Source organism: Neofelis nebulosa, chromosome 10 (assembly GCF_028018385.1).
Source record: "Neofelis nebulosa isolate mNeoNeb1 chromosome 10, mNeoNeb1.pri, whole genome shotgun sequence".
Classification (NCBI taxonomy): domain Eukaryota; kingdom Metazoa; phylum Chordata; class Mammalia; order Carnivora; family Felidae; genus Neofelis; species Neofelis nebulosa.
In genome coordinates, this window is record NC_080791.1 from 103680474 (window position 1) to 103694443 (window position 13970).

General features: G+C 44.0%; 1 protein-coding gene across 4 annotated transcripts; it reads left to right on the forward strand.

The window, feature by feature from the left end:
* The first annotated feature begins 34 nt into the window (after nt 1-34).
* Nucleotides 35-12644, forward strand: FAM111A (FAM111 trypsin like peptidase A). Of its 4 annotated transcripts, none has more exons than XM_058689087.1 (7): nt 35-525; nt 1397-1543; nt 1921-2275; nt 3151-3174; nt 4567-4656; nt 5175-5329; nt 7907-12644. In XM_058689087.1, the coding sequence occupies exons 6-7, from the start codon at nt 5249-5251 to the stop codon at nt 9635-9637; spliced, it is 1812 nt and encodes a 603-aa protein (XP_058545070.1). In that variant the 5' UTR covers nt 35-525; nt 1397-1543; nt 1921-2275; nt 3151-3174; nt 4567-4656; nt 5175-5248; the 3' UTR covers nt 9638-12644. The 4 variants fall into 4 exon arrangements, with proteins under 4 accessions (XP_058545070.1, XP_058545072.1, XP_058545069.1 ...); XM_058689089.1 differs by having other exon boundaries at nt 4570-4656; XM_058689086.1 differs by lacking the exon at nt 1921-2275.
* The last annotated feature ends 1326 nt before the right edge of the window (nt 12645-13970 follow it).

A 13970-nucleotide genomic window follows, 5' to 3' on the forward strand; every position in this document is an offset into this window, starting at 1 on the left:
TTCCCTCGCACAGGCCTGGGGCCGCCTCAGTGGCTTGCGCCCAGGGTCCTGCCTCCCGCCCCGCGCCCTCTTAAGCCCCTCCTCCCCTCCCCAGGGAGTGTCTCGAGGATTTGGGGCTAGGGAAAGGAGGGGGATGAAGCCGGCAGTGACGGCAGTGAGGCAGATCTAGCTCACCGCGACTAGGAACGCTTACGGAGGGAGGGTGCGCAGACTCCCGCGCCCCAGACCCCTGCCGGGCTTGCGGACGCTCATTGGCCGAGCATCGTTCACACACTTTCGCGCCCTCCACGGGGAGGCTAGAGCGCGACCAGTAGGCTTCCGCAGTAAGAGACCTGCCGTCCAATGAGAGCAAAGGGACTCGGGACCTCTCGTTCATTGGCCAGAAGGGCAGAGACCACTTGCCCAGAGACCATTTTTGCCCCGAAGGCGGAATTCCTGGCTGGAGGCAAAGATCACCCCAAAGTCGCAAGTTCCTGTGAGTGACTGGTGACTGACAGCGGAATTTGGGACGAACTCTTTTATTCGGTGAGTCACCCCTTTGGTCATGGAGCTGATTTAGAGGTTTGAGAAAATTCACTGACAGGGACATGATACAGAAAAATTTCAGGCTGGGAAAGATGGGGCATAAAAAACCCATACAGCTGGATAGTATCATATCCTGAAAGGACTGAGGTTTGTCCCTGGAAACGTAAAAAAAAAAAAAAAAAAAAAAAAAAGATGTGCATTTCTTCTGCAGTGCCCAAGGGGAGAGCATGTTCTAATTTTTAAAACTGATGTGTTTTATAAGACCCAACGTTAACGTTATGAAAATGTTTTCTATTAAGTCCAGCCTCTCCGTGTCTGAATTCTGTGTGTAACAAACAAACCATGTCAAATGTGTTTTCCTGAGTGAGCTGAGCTGCTTTCCAGGGTAAAATATGTGACACATGGTGATTATGTTCTCCATCGTGTTCATCATTAAGAGCACTGAAGCCTTCTACATTCACATAGCTTGCCAACTACATTAGTATGATTTATCTACTGTTTTCATCAAAATAAATTTACTCTCCCAGCAACGTTTTGCCCAGGGACATGAAAGTTGCAAATATCTTTATTGTTTATTCCAGGAACTTCCTCAAAGACCCAAGCACTCTTCAGTTGAAATCATCAAAGTACAGTTGGCATCCCAAACCTTGAAAATCCTTGCCTTGTTACCCACCAATTCTAAACTGTCACCCAGTGCTTACTCTATCCTAACCAATTCCCCACATTAAAGACCTGATTTAAGCCAGACGTCAAAATCTCAATAAATAGCCCAACCTTGCTCTCCTCCTTCTGAAATGCTACCAAAGTTCTGTGAAGCTATTTCTTCCCAAAACCTCAAGAAGCAGTAAGCTTAGCTTTGTCTTATCAACAGGTAGTTCTGCTGAGATTTCTGGGAGCCAGCATTTGACATCCTTGGAAGCCCCAGCAAACACCTAGTCAGTTTCTGCTGCCACAACTCCGGATCCGTGCAGTCCTGAGGTCCCATTAACTTTCTCTCCGGCGCTCTCTGAACTCAAAGGTGAGAACAGCAGATCTTGCGTGAGGTTCAGCCCCAGCTTGCTTTTTGTTGAAGGTCCCCCAAGGGCTGAGTTTTTTTTGTCCCTGGGAGTAAAGAAATCTTTTAAGGAATCCTCGTGATTACCTGGCCTAAACTTTATAAGGTCTACGCTTGAAAATCCGCCTTATTAACAATACAACTGGTCTCTAGCGCCGTCAGTTGTGGCTTTACTTGTGTCAGAGAAAAGTTCATAGGGAAGAGAATAGGCGCTGACTTCCCTAAGTCTGGCCCCTCCACTGGCAGTGGGGATGAAGTTCGGAAGGTTTCGTTACAGGCAGGAGGGACTGAGACAAACACGCTTTCTAATAGTTTATTCTGGAGGCCCCCACCCCCAACAGCCAGGCCCGCTTCCGGGGTGTCCAAAGAAGCGAAGACGCAGAGACGGCGGTGGAAAGAGGCGGGTGGAGGCAGAGGCAGAGGCTGTTAGAAGCCGGGCGGATATAAAAGAGGAAGGAACCCAGCAGTGGGCGGAGCAGCGGGTCGCGAAAGGCGGGAAAAGTTCTAGAACCTCAGCCCTGCCTCCCGCGGGTACAGCCCGCCGAGCTATCCCTGGCGCCCCTCCCCGGCGGGCTTCCAGCCGAAGCTCCTAGGCCTTGGTTTCCTCCAATAAGCACCGATCACGGAAGGGCGCTGGATTCGAGTGCCGAAGGCCTGCGGAGGGGCAGGAAAGCGGAAGCGCACGCGCGCCTGCAGGTTTGGGCGGGACACAGCCGCCCACGCGCGGAGCGCGGGGGAGGCTTTTATTTCCGTGGCGGCTGCTGGTCACTCCCTGTGCGGGAGGGGGCGGGGAGCGGGGTGGTGGCCTAGGGTCCCTCGAGACCCGATCGATCGCTCTCTTGTCTGGCTCAGATCTGTGCACTTGCTCCAGGGTAAAGGGGGAAGGGGGAGGAGGAGTTCGTGAAGAGACAGAGGAGATGGGGAGGGGAGGAAGCTGGAGGAGAGGGGAGGAAGATGGGGCGAGCGAGGGAGAGCGAAAGAGAGAGACGAGTGCGGGAAGAATTCCAAGAGAGAGCCTCTGGGTGGGCAGGAGATGTCCCTGTCTTTCTTAATCACCTTACTGGAGGACATTGGGCAAGTCGTTCAGGTCAGCAGAGCCTTCTCCAACTCTAAGACCGGGCTGGAGTATGAGAGCTAGCTAACGACACTTCACATTTGCTGTAATATGGTTCCAGCTGGATACTGGAAATGATGTTGGGGGCAGGAGGTGGATATTGGGGTGTTTTCTTAACCTCTTGTGTCTTTCCCCTGTGAATGCTCCAGTTCACCCCCGTATAGTTCAAAAGTCACGTTTCTTTCTGTCCACTTTATATATATATATATATATATATATATATATATGCACGCACACATATGTATATAGATATATATATTTTTTTCTTTTGGTCCATATATAATAATCACTGCTAAATCACCTGGGTCCTGTCTCAAAGTCCGCCAGTTGGGGTCATCCTCAACAGCACACTGAACCCCCAGATTCTCTTAACTATTGGGCGGTAAGTTCTTGCCTTCAAGGATCTTACAACATAGCCCCACTGCTCCATGATATGTATCTGTTTCTGTTTCCCCAGGTTCTCTGCAGTTTAAGAATTGTGGTAAGTATATTGATATTGATAATAGTGATAGTAGTAATATTTACTGGGCAGCCTGTTATGTTCCAGGAACTGTTCTAAAGGCTTTATATGAATTGTATTTTTTAATCTCCACAAGCAGAGAGACAGATTCCACCACTCCTCCCGTCTTAGAGATGTGGACAATGAGATAGACAGTGCTTAATTAGTAGGCCCAAGGTCATGCAGCTAGTAAGTGGTAACCAGATATTTGAATCCAGGTGGTCATATAAAAACTAACATTGATGCAGCAACTTCATATTCTGTACCTCATTTAGAATTATGGCCTCGTTTTACAAATAGAGTTAGGCTCGGAGACGCTGGAGTTTCCTGGGTAGCTCATAACCAGTAAAGAATGAAGCCCAGGCTCCTGCTCCACAGTGAAATGGTTAAGGGCACAGTCTTTGAGAACTTCCACTTGACAAGAAACAGACAGGCTAGAGCATAAGTTAAACAACGAGAAGGAACCCAGCTGAGCTGGCAGCACAGAGCCTGATGCTGGGCTCGAACCCACAAACCACAAGATCGTGACCTGAACCCAAGTTGGACGCTTAACCAACTGAGCCACCCAGGCACCCTGGGTTTTATTTAAGTTTTTATTTTTAAGTAATCTCTACACCCAACATGGGGCTCGAACTTACGACCCCGAGATTGAGTTGCATGCTTTTCCGACTGAGCCGGCCAGGCACCCCAAGAGACACAATTAAAGACAGGCTTGTGTACCTCAGTTGGATCTTGGTCTAAACAAATCAGTATTGTAATTATACAAGAAAAAGTTCTTCATTTGTAGAGCTGGAAAGAGATAATTAGGGATAAAATGTCACGATGTATCTAAGTGTAAAATAATCTAGTAAAATAAAAAGATGATGCAAATTTGGCAAAAAATGAACAATCACTAGGCATATGAGATCATGACCTGAGCCCAAATCAAGAGTCAGATGCTTGACTTGAGCCCAAATCAATCATTATACTATTCTCTTTTTTTATTGTCGTTCCTATTTGAAATGTTCGTAATCAAAAGTATGCTGGAGCTTTGTAACCTTGAGTAAATAGTTTAGTCTCTCCGGATGCTCAAGATTTTTTTATTCACAAAATAGAACTAAGAATGCCTATCTCACAGAGTTGGGAGAATTAAATGAGATCATTTATAAAGAGCTCTTAGGATAGGGCATAGCATATCATGTGCAGGCTCCATTCCTTCATTGGATCTTTATAAATGTGTCTGTATTGAGAGCTCACCACGTGCCGGCATCATGGTACATGTTGGGATACTGAAAACAGAGGGCTTTTGCCCTCTATGGCTTTTGTTCTATTTACTACTAATGAAAATTGCACTGTTTTATTTACATTGTTCATTCTCTTCTGTGGGGTCATGAGAAGAAACATAGAAGGAAAAATACCCCTTTAAACAAACAGACAAACAAAACCAACAGACGAGCAGCAACGAAACTTCCTGACTCTTCCCAGGTAAACTCTCATTCCAAGACTATTTTGCCTTTATGGTCCTTTTCCCATCCATTCCTCTGTAATTACACCATCCCTGTGCTACCCCCACCTTAAGTGGGGGCCAGATTTTGACATCAGTGGAACTAGAACATACTTCCGCATTCTCAAACTGCAGAACTACCCTTCTGTAAGGCATTTATACCTGCGTTTGAATTGCATCTCTGCCACGTAGCTCTAGGGCCTTGAGGGTCACCTGCCTGATCTGAGTTATACGTTCCTCATCTGCAAAAAGCAAATATACCTGCTTTGCACAGTATCTGGGGGGATTGGCAATTAGAGATAATTTTTGTAAAGTATTTAGTGTGGTATCTAACGTGCGGTGCTCTATAGAAGGGACCTTGTATTGTTGAGGTGATTATAGTCATTGGTAAAGGGTCTGTTGCTAGGTTAACATCTTTGAAGAGAGGGTGCTAGAGCCCACGGGGGAAGCGTGGGATGTGGGGTCCCTGTTAACATTATCCTCTATACAGTGAACACAGCTCCGAAGACACAACTCTTGAACCTTTGGGAAACTAGTGTTTTGGCTGAACTGTCGATTCATCTTTAAGCCACCATGAGCCCTACAAAGCGCAGATCACAGAAGATTGCATTTGATGAAAAGCGTAATATGAAAATTGATCACTATTTTCATCAGGTATGTTTGTAAATACTATTTATGGAATATACCGATACGAGACACAGCTCTCCTTGACACTGGGTGCCATAGTTCTCTCTTCCAAGAAATTACCTCATGGTAGGTTGAGGATATTAAGTTAAAATCTTTCTTGGGGCACCTGGGTGGCTCAGTCGGTTAAGCATCTGACTTCAGCTCAGGTCATGATCTCTTGGTTTGTGGGTTCGAGCCCCGTGTCCAGCTCTGTGCTGACAGCTCAGAGCCTGGAGCCTGCTTCGGATTCTGTGTCTCCTTCTCTCTCCCTGCCCCTGCCCTGCTCGTACTCTCTCTCTCTCTCTCTCTCAAAAGTAAATAAAACATTAAAAAATTTTTTTTAAATCTTTCTTATCCATTTGTTCTATTTTTTAGTTTTAGTATAGTTTTTTAAATTTTATTTATTTATTTTGAGAGAGAGTGAATGAGGGAGGGACAGAGAGGTAGAGAGAGAGAATCCCAAGCCAGTTGTGCACCATTAGCCTGGAGCCTAATGTGGGGCTCAAACTCATGAACCCTGAGATCATGACCTGAGCCCAAATCAAGAGTCAGACGCTTGACTTGAGCCCAAATCAAGAGTCAAATGCTCAACCTATTAAGCCACCCAGGCACCCCAGTTTTAATATAAATCTTGGCCATATCAAAGCAGCCTTTGGTAAAAACTATTGTAACACTTCCTGAACAACAACAACAAAAAGTACAATATCATGTATTATAGTCAACTATGGAATAAAAACATTAACACCATTTCATAGCATGAAACTATATGCTATCCCAAATATGGCTCATGTATTTGATCACAACAATAACCTACATTTATATTGTGCTTTCTGGTCTACAAAACAAATTTTAAAATAATGATCCTCCAGGCACCTGGGTGGCTCAGTTGAGCATCCCACTCGTGATTTCAGCTTAGGTCATGAACTCACAGTCATGAGTTCAAGCCCTGCATCGGGCTCCGTGCTAGGCCTGGAGCCTGCTTGAGATTCTTTCTCTCTCTCCCTTGCTCGCATGGTCTCTCTCTCTCTCAAAAAAAAAAAAAAAAAAAAAAAAGTAAAACATAATAATGCTTATCATAACCTTGTTAGGGAGGGAGGGAGGATTTTATTATGTTTATGGGGAGAGAGAAATGACTTCTTGCTTGAGACAGAAGTGGGGTGAAGACTTGGACTTACATTTATTGACATTAAGTCAGGGTTCTTTCTAATAACAGGGCTCTGTGATCATATCAAACCATCATATTCTATCCTGAGTCTGAAATGCTCCTTGAAATTATCAAGAAGAGAACTTTGAGAATTTGGGGATGCAACATAAAAGCTTTCATTTGTTTTCTTTTATCCTGGTTGTAGCTAGAATATCCAAATATCTAGGGAAGCCAAGACAAGCCTAGTTATGTTTCTTTTGGTTCTACTTCATGACAGAGTGAGCTAATAGCCACATACTACCCAGTTCCCTTTCTTAAATTTTTTATTTTATTTATTTATTTTTTAAATGTTTCTTTTTGAGAGAGAAAGAGAGAGTGTGTGACCTAGAGAGGGGCAGAGAGAGGGGGACAGAGGATCTGAAGCAGACTCAGTGCTGACAGCAGAATCCAGTGCAGGACTCGAATTCATGACCTGTGAAACCATGACTTGAGCCAAAGTCGGACACTTAACTGAGCCACCCAGATGCCCCTCTTTTTTATATATTTTTTTTTTTAATTTTTTTTTTTCAACATTTTTTATTTATTTTTTTGGGACAGAGAGAGACAGAGCATGAACGGGGGAGGGGCAGAGAGAGAGGGAGACACAGAATCGGAAACAGGCTCCAGGCTCCGAGCCATCAGCCCAGAGCCTGACGCGGGGCTCGAACTCACGGACCGCGAGATCGTGACCTGGCTGAAGTCGGACGCTTAACCGACTGCGCCACCCAGGAGCCCCTCTTTTTTATATTTTTAAAAAAATTTTTAAGTAGGCTCCGCACCAACGCACAGCTCAACCTCAAAACTGTGAGATCAAGACCTGAGCTCAGATCAAGAGTTGGACACTTAACCAACTGAGCCACCCAGGCACCCCATTGTTCTCTCTTTGAAAATGTCTGTATCTGCCCAGGAATCTTTGGAAATCCATTACACTGTCCCCATAGGGTGTGTGACAAGGATGTTTCCGACAGGATGGGGCTGAAGAGATGGTCTTTGAGAGTTTGTATGTTATGTGGAGAGTAAAGTTATATTACCTTATGCTCCTTTTTTTTTTTTTTTCCTGATCCAGAATATTAGCAGCATCACGAAAGGAAAATGAAAGCTAACGCATTAATGTGCTGGTCATTGTGTTAGGTATTGTCACACATGACATTACATTGAATCTTTACAACAATCCTGCCATTGTCATTCCCATTATCAGTAAATGGCATTGCTGCCATATAAACTTGTGTCTGTTGACCCCTAGGCCCCGATGCATAGAACATGTATCATTTAGATACAGAAATCAAATGCTCTTAATTTTTCATTAAATTTCTGCTATTTGATTAACCCTCCTTGTGTAAGGTTGTAATCAGAGTTTTAAAATATTTCACATTTATTTTTAGGTCAATAAAGGACAAGAGAGTCATTCCAGTATTTCTCCAATGAAGAGGGGCTCTAAAAAAGGTCCAAAAGATATAACTAACATCCAGGCACTAGGACCCAAAGACCAGACTGTGCCCCCCAACAAGACAATTTACATTACCTTGGCTGTAAACCCCAGGAAACACAAGCTCACACATAGTGAAGAGAAGAGCTTCTATGCGGCCCTCAACACTCTGAAGGCTGTCAAGGAGGAGATAGAAACTCAGCAGGGCAAAGAAATGCTGGCGGTTGGCAAAGAAGGAATTGAAGGGTACATAAATCTTGGAATGCCCCTCAGTTGTTTCCCCGAGAGCTGCCATGTACAAATCACATTTGTCCGAAGTAGAAGTAAGCAGAAAGAAGGGAACCAGGTATTTGGCCGGCATGAAAAGGCATCCGCTGACTGTGTCAAATTTTATATTCACGCAATCGGGAAGAGAAAGAAAAGGATCGTCAAACGCAGGCAGCTTCACAAAGAAGGGTGCAAACTCTGCGTCTATGCTTTCAGAGGAGAAACCATCAAGGATGCTCTGTGCAAGGACGGCAGGTTTCTCTCCTTTCTGGAGAAAGAGGATTGGAGGCTCATCAGAAACCTGGACTCCATTCTAGAAAGCACACAGACCGTGGACGACCTGGAAGGCAAGCTCTTTGAGGTTGAGGTAGAGAAAGGAATGAGCTCCAGGGCAGTAGCCGCTCAAAAGTCGGAATCAGAGAAAGGAAACACCAGTGTGCTGAGAGAAGAAATTGTGGATCAGTACCCCAGTTTGAAAAGAGAAAGCGAAAAAATCAGAGAAAACTTCAAGAAGGAAATGAAAAGTAAAAAGAGCAAAACCTCATTATTTAAATTACTTAAAGTAAAGTTTGGGAAAATGACGAGAAACTCCACCCCGATCCGAGTGCACAACTTTCTTTCTCTTGTCGGTAACTCGGTGGGGTACCTGTCATGGGACAACAATGGAAATAAGGGTTGTGCCACCTGCTATGTTTTCAAAGAGTTGTTCATTTTCACCTGTCGACACGTAGTAAGTGACTTTATGGGGGAAGGAATAGAGCCAAGTAAGTGGGCAGACATGATTGGTCAATGCGCAAGGGTGACATTTCGTTATAACAGCTTCCCCGAGAAAGATGAGAACTGCTTTTTCCTTGAACCGTGGTTTGAGATATCTGATGCCACCCTTGATTATGCTGTTCTGAAACTGAAGGCAAACGGACAACAAGTACCTTTGGGACTCTATAGTAGAATTGCTCGTGCACCACCTACCGGGTTGATATACATCATTGGCCATCCAAATGGAGAGGAAAAGTCTAGTGATGCTTGTACAGTGATCTCTCAGTGTCAGCGAAAAAAGAAATATGAGGAATATCTTCAGGCTGGAAAGGGAGAGGGTTGCAATTATGGGATGCAATACATCCATATGTGCACTCGAAAAACCTTCGAGGAAATAGCTCACAGTCCTGATGTGATTACCTATGACACCTCTTTTTACTTTGGGGCTTCTGGCTCCCCAGTGCTTGATTCAGAAGGTTCATTGGTGGCCATGCATACTGCTGGCTTCACTTGTGATAACGAAATTGGGTTATCATCTCATGTCATTGAATTTGGCTCTACTCTGGAATCCATCCTCCTTGATATTAAGGAAAAACACAGACAGTGGTATACAGAAGTATGCATAAGTCCGCAAGATGTAGAAATGGTGAGTGATGAGGATTGAGGATGGTGAGAATTAAGTTTGTTTACTAGCTTTAAGTTTGTTTAAGCTTTAACCACTTTTCTAAGCACGTGAAGACTAATCCTAGCAGGTGGGCCATTATCCCTATTTTAAAGTCAAGTAACATGAACGACGATGAGATTATGACACTAACTCTAGTGTAACTGCTGTGGGGTTTTTCCCCCCATTTCTGTGTCTTCCTGTAAGTTCAGTTGCTTGAAGGAAGGACATTCATTATGAGTGTTCATCTCATTATCCCCAGTGTCTGGAAGAGGCAAGTAAGTGCTTAGAAAACGTGTGGGTCTGTCAGTAGCACAACTTAGGGCTACTGTTAATCTTAATTAAGGAACTAAATGCTTGATTGGAAATAATTTCAAACAAAATCTTTAGAATTTCCAAAATCCTCGTATTACTGAAACTCAGGATATATGTGTTCTGAAACTCACAGGGTAATATCCACTCTTTTTATAGGCTATTAGGGCAAAGAGACTATCTGAAAGATCATATTACTTTATTCGTATGCCCTTAGTTTTTACCTAATGACCTTTTTTGTTTTAGGATCGTATGTGTGTTGCATTTAGTTGTTATGTCTCCTAAGGCTCCTTCCTTGTGGCTGTTGCAGGTTCTCAGGCTTTGACCAGTGACCTTGACAGTTAGTAAGAGTACTGGTCAGGTATTTTTGTGGGATGTCCTTCTATTGGAATTTGTCTGGTAATTAGACTGTGGTTGTGGGGTTTGGAGAGTAAAACCAGTGGGGCAAAGTACTTTTTCACTATATTGTATCAAGGGTACATAGTATCCACCTGAGTTATGATTTGGTGTTGCCTTTGATACCCTGGCCAAGATAATGTCTATCAGGTTTCTCTACTGTAAATTTACTCCTTTCCCCTCCTTTCTATAATGTACTTTTTGGAAGGAAGTTTTATTCACAGCCCACACCTAAGGAGTGGGGCATCCTTCTTCTCTTCCTTATGTAGGGAACTCCTGGAGTCTCTACATAATTTATTCACCATGGGAGATTTGCTTCTTCTTTCCTATTTATTGTACCAGTGTGGACTCATAGATACATGTTGAGTTATAATCCAAATTACTTTGTTGTATTTCTCAGATTGTTCCTGCTTTGGTCATTGGGAGCACTTTCATTTGGCTCTGGTGCCCTCTTTGACATATTCCCAAGAGTGTGTTGTGTTTGTTTCCTGGTTTTTCTAAGCACTTTCTTATGTTGTGGTCCTACGAGATGCTCTAGGCTCCTCTTGTGTATTACCTGACCCAGTTGCATCATCAGCCATTTCTAGGAGCCTTTGGTTACTTTTATTGGAGAAGTGTATTTGAAATCAACATCTGGGCACTAGGTATGCTTTTGCGAGTGGGGTATTATTTCTTCTACGCCCGCTCAGCAGACAAAGCAAAGGAATACGTGTGTGTATTAACTCCTGTATAGTCAGCCTCCCCAGCTTATTCTTGGTTTCACTTTCTGGGGCTTCAGTTACCTGGGGTCAACGGCAGTCAAGAAGCCAATGATCTTCCTTCTGACTTATTGCCAGAAGGTCAATGGTAGCCTAATGCTGCATCACAATGCCTATGCCATCCACCTCCCTTCGTCTCGTCAGGTAGGCACTTTACATCATCATAACGAGAAGAGGGAAGAGTACAGTACAATAAGGTATTTTGAAAGGTAGACGGTATTTACATAGCTTTTATTATAGTACATTATTATAATTGTTCTATGTTATTATCAGTTATTGTTAATCTCTTACTGTGCCTAATTTATAAATTACACTTTATCATAGGTAGGTGTGTACAGGAAAAAGCGTATCTATATAGGGTTTGGTACCGTCCCCTAGGGGATCGTGGGATATATACCCTGCAGATGAGGGGTGGGAGGAACCACTGCATATATGCATATCCACAAACATTTCTTTAAAAAATTTTTTTTTAATGTTTATTCATTTTTGAGAGAAAGAGACAGAGTATGAGTTGGGGAGGGACACAGAGAGAGAAGGAGACACAGAATCTGAAGCAGGCTCCAGGCTCTGAGTTGTCAGCACAGAGCCCGATGTGGGGCTTGAACTCATGCCCTGTGAGATCATGACCTGAGCCAAAGTCAGACGCTCAACCAACTGAGCCCCCCAGGTGCCTTTCTACAAACATTTCTATATGTAACTGCCTGTATGTACAGTAAGTTAAACATTCTTACCGATGTCTCCAACTCCAGTACCACCTGGATCATTTTTGCCTCCTGCCTTGGTCATCTGTGAAGTCCTAGTTCAACAGTGAGAAACGTGGCTCCTACCATCCCCCACCCATTGACTTAACTGCTTAATTCAGTTTTCATGCAGAGCAGTATCAGAGTTGTTCACCTGCAGCAGGACAGGAAAAAATGAGTACAGTGTGTGTTTAGTCTTATAGACTCACTTCCAAAGTTCCTGGGGTCAGCACCTTTCCTGCCACGCCCTTCAGTGAGGTGTTTTTGTACATTTGTAGTGCAGTTAGATTCTCTTGTCAAAGTCTCCATGCTTTCCTTTCATCTCTCAACCTAAGTGACTTTTAAAATTTGCGTACATTAAGGTTCACTCTTCATGCTGTATGTTCTGTGGGTCTTAACAAGTGCATAATGTCATGTATCCAGCATTATGATATTATACGGAATCATTTTAGCAGCCTAAAAGTCCCCTCTGCTTCAGCTGCTCAACCCTGCCACTCCCCTGAACCAGTGGTGATCACTGATCCTTTTACTGTGTTTATAGTTTTGCCTTTGCCAGAATGTCACTTAAGTGGAATCAGATAGTATGTAGCCTTTTCAGCTTGACTTCTTGCACTGAACAATATTCCACTAAGGTTCCTCTACATCTTTTCGTGGCTTGATAGCTCATTTATTTTTTTTTGCCACTGGATAATATTCTGTTCTATGGATATACCACAGTTTGTGTATTCGTTCACCTTTTGAAAGATACCTTTTGCTTCAGTGTTTGGTGTATATGAATAAAGCTGCTATAAGTATTTGTGTACAGATGTTTGTGTGAACATAAGTTCTCAACTCCATTGGGTAAATACTTCAGAGTGTGATTGCTGGACTGTATGGTAAAATTATGTTTAACTTTGTAAGTATCTGCCAAACTATCTTCCAATGTGGCCGGACCGTTTGGCATTCCCACCAGCAGTGAATGCAAGTTCACATCGCTTCACATCCTCACTAGCATTTTGTGTTATCAGTTTTTTTTTAATTAAAAAAAAAAATTAGTGTTTATTTTTGAGAGAGAGAGAAAGAGACAGCAAGAGTGGGGGAGGGGCAGAGAGAGGAGACACAGAATCCCAAGCAGGCTCCAGGCTGCACAGAGCCCCACGCAGTGCTGGAACTCCCCAACCGTGAGATCATGAGATCGTTACCTGAGCCAAAGTTGGATGCCTAACCAACTGAGCTACCCAGGTGCCCCTGTATGTACCTTTAGTATCAGTCTGGATTCTGTCAGCAGAATAATGCCACTGAATTATCCTCATAGTACTTATGAGCTCTGAACTTCTGAAATCGAGAGAGGAGACCAGAAACATAGGGAAATATGAACCAGGACTCTTTTGTGGGAAGAAATATATTGATATTTAAGTGACATCACAGAAAAAGAAGCTGGAGTGGCTTGAACTGTGTTTCCCAAAAAGATATGTCCAACTCCTAACTGCTGGTAACTTTAGGATCTCTAGGTGAGACCATCCTGGATTTAGGGTGGACTGGAAAACCAATGACTGAGGTCCATATAAGGGAAAGGAGAGAGAGGTTTCGTGTACACCAGAAAGAAGGCTGTGTGGGGCGAAAAAGAGAGGAGCAGGAGGTGGTGGAGGAGAAGAAGGAAAGGAAGACGTGCTGATCTGAAAAGCCCCAGATGGGACAGTTGGGGTGGTGGGCCAAAGGAATGAGGGGTAAGAAGCATCAAGCCGATCAGTTTCCCTGCAGGCTGCAGCCCATTTCAGAGCCCTGTCTCTTTTGCCATCACCTCCCTCACTCCTTAACCAGCAGGGGCCGACTTTGTCACGTGTTTGCCAGCCCTCAGGTCTCTCCGGTTCCTTCACTGCGTCCACTCAACCCCCGGACTCTGTCCAGGATGCTCACTGCAACTAGCTTCGGGAACAGCTAACACATTAAAAGTTTATTTGGTCCACCCAAATCACCGGCAGCTACTGAAAACAAATTTAGAAGCATATAGTGACTCTCCTCTCCCTCCTCACCCCTGATGCTTTTCCTCTCTACCAAAACCTCAGCTGATTTTGGAGAAATCATTGGAGATGGAGCTGAGCTCACCCTGCCCCCAAGGGGGACCAAAGTCTGTATACACGTGTGTGAATC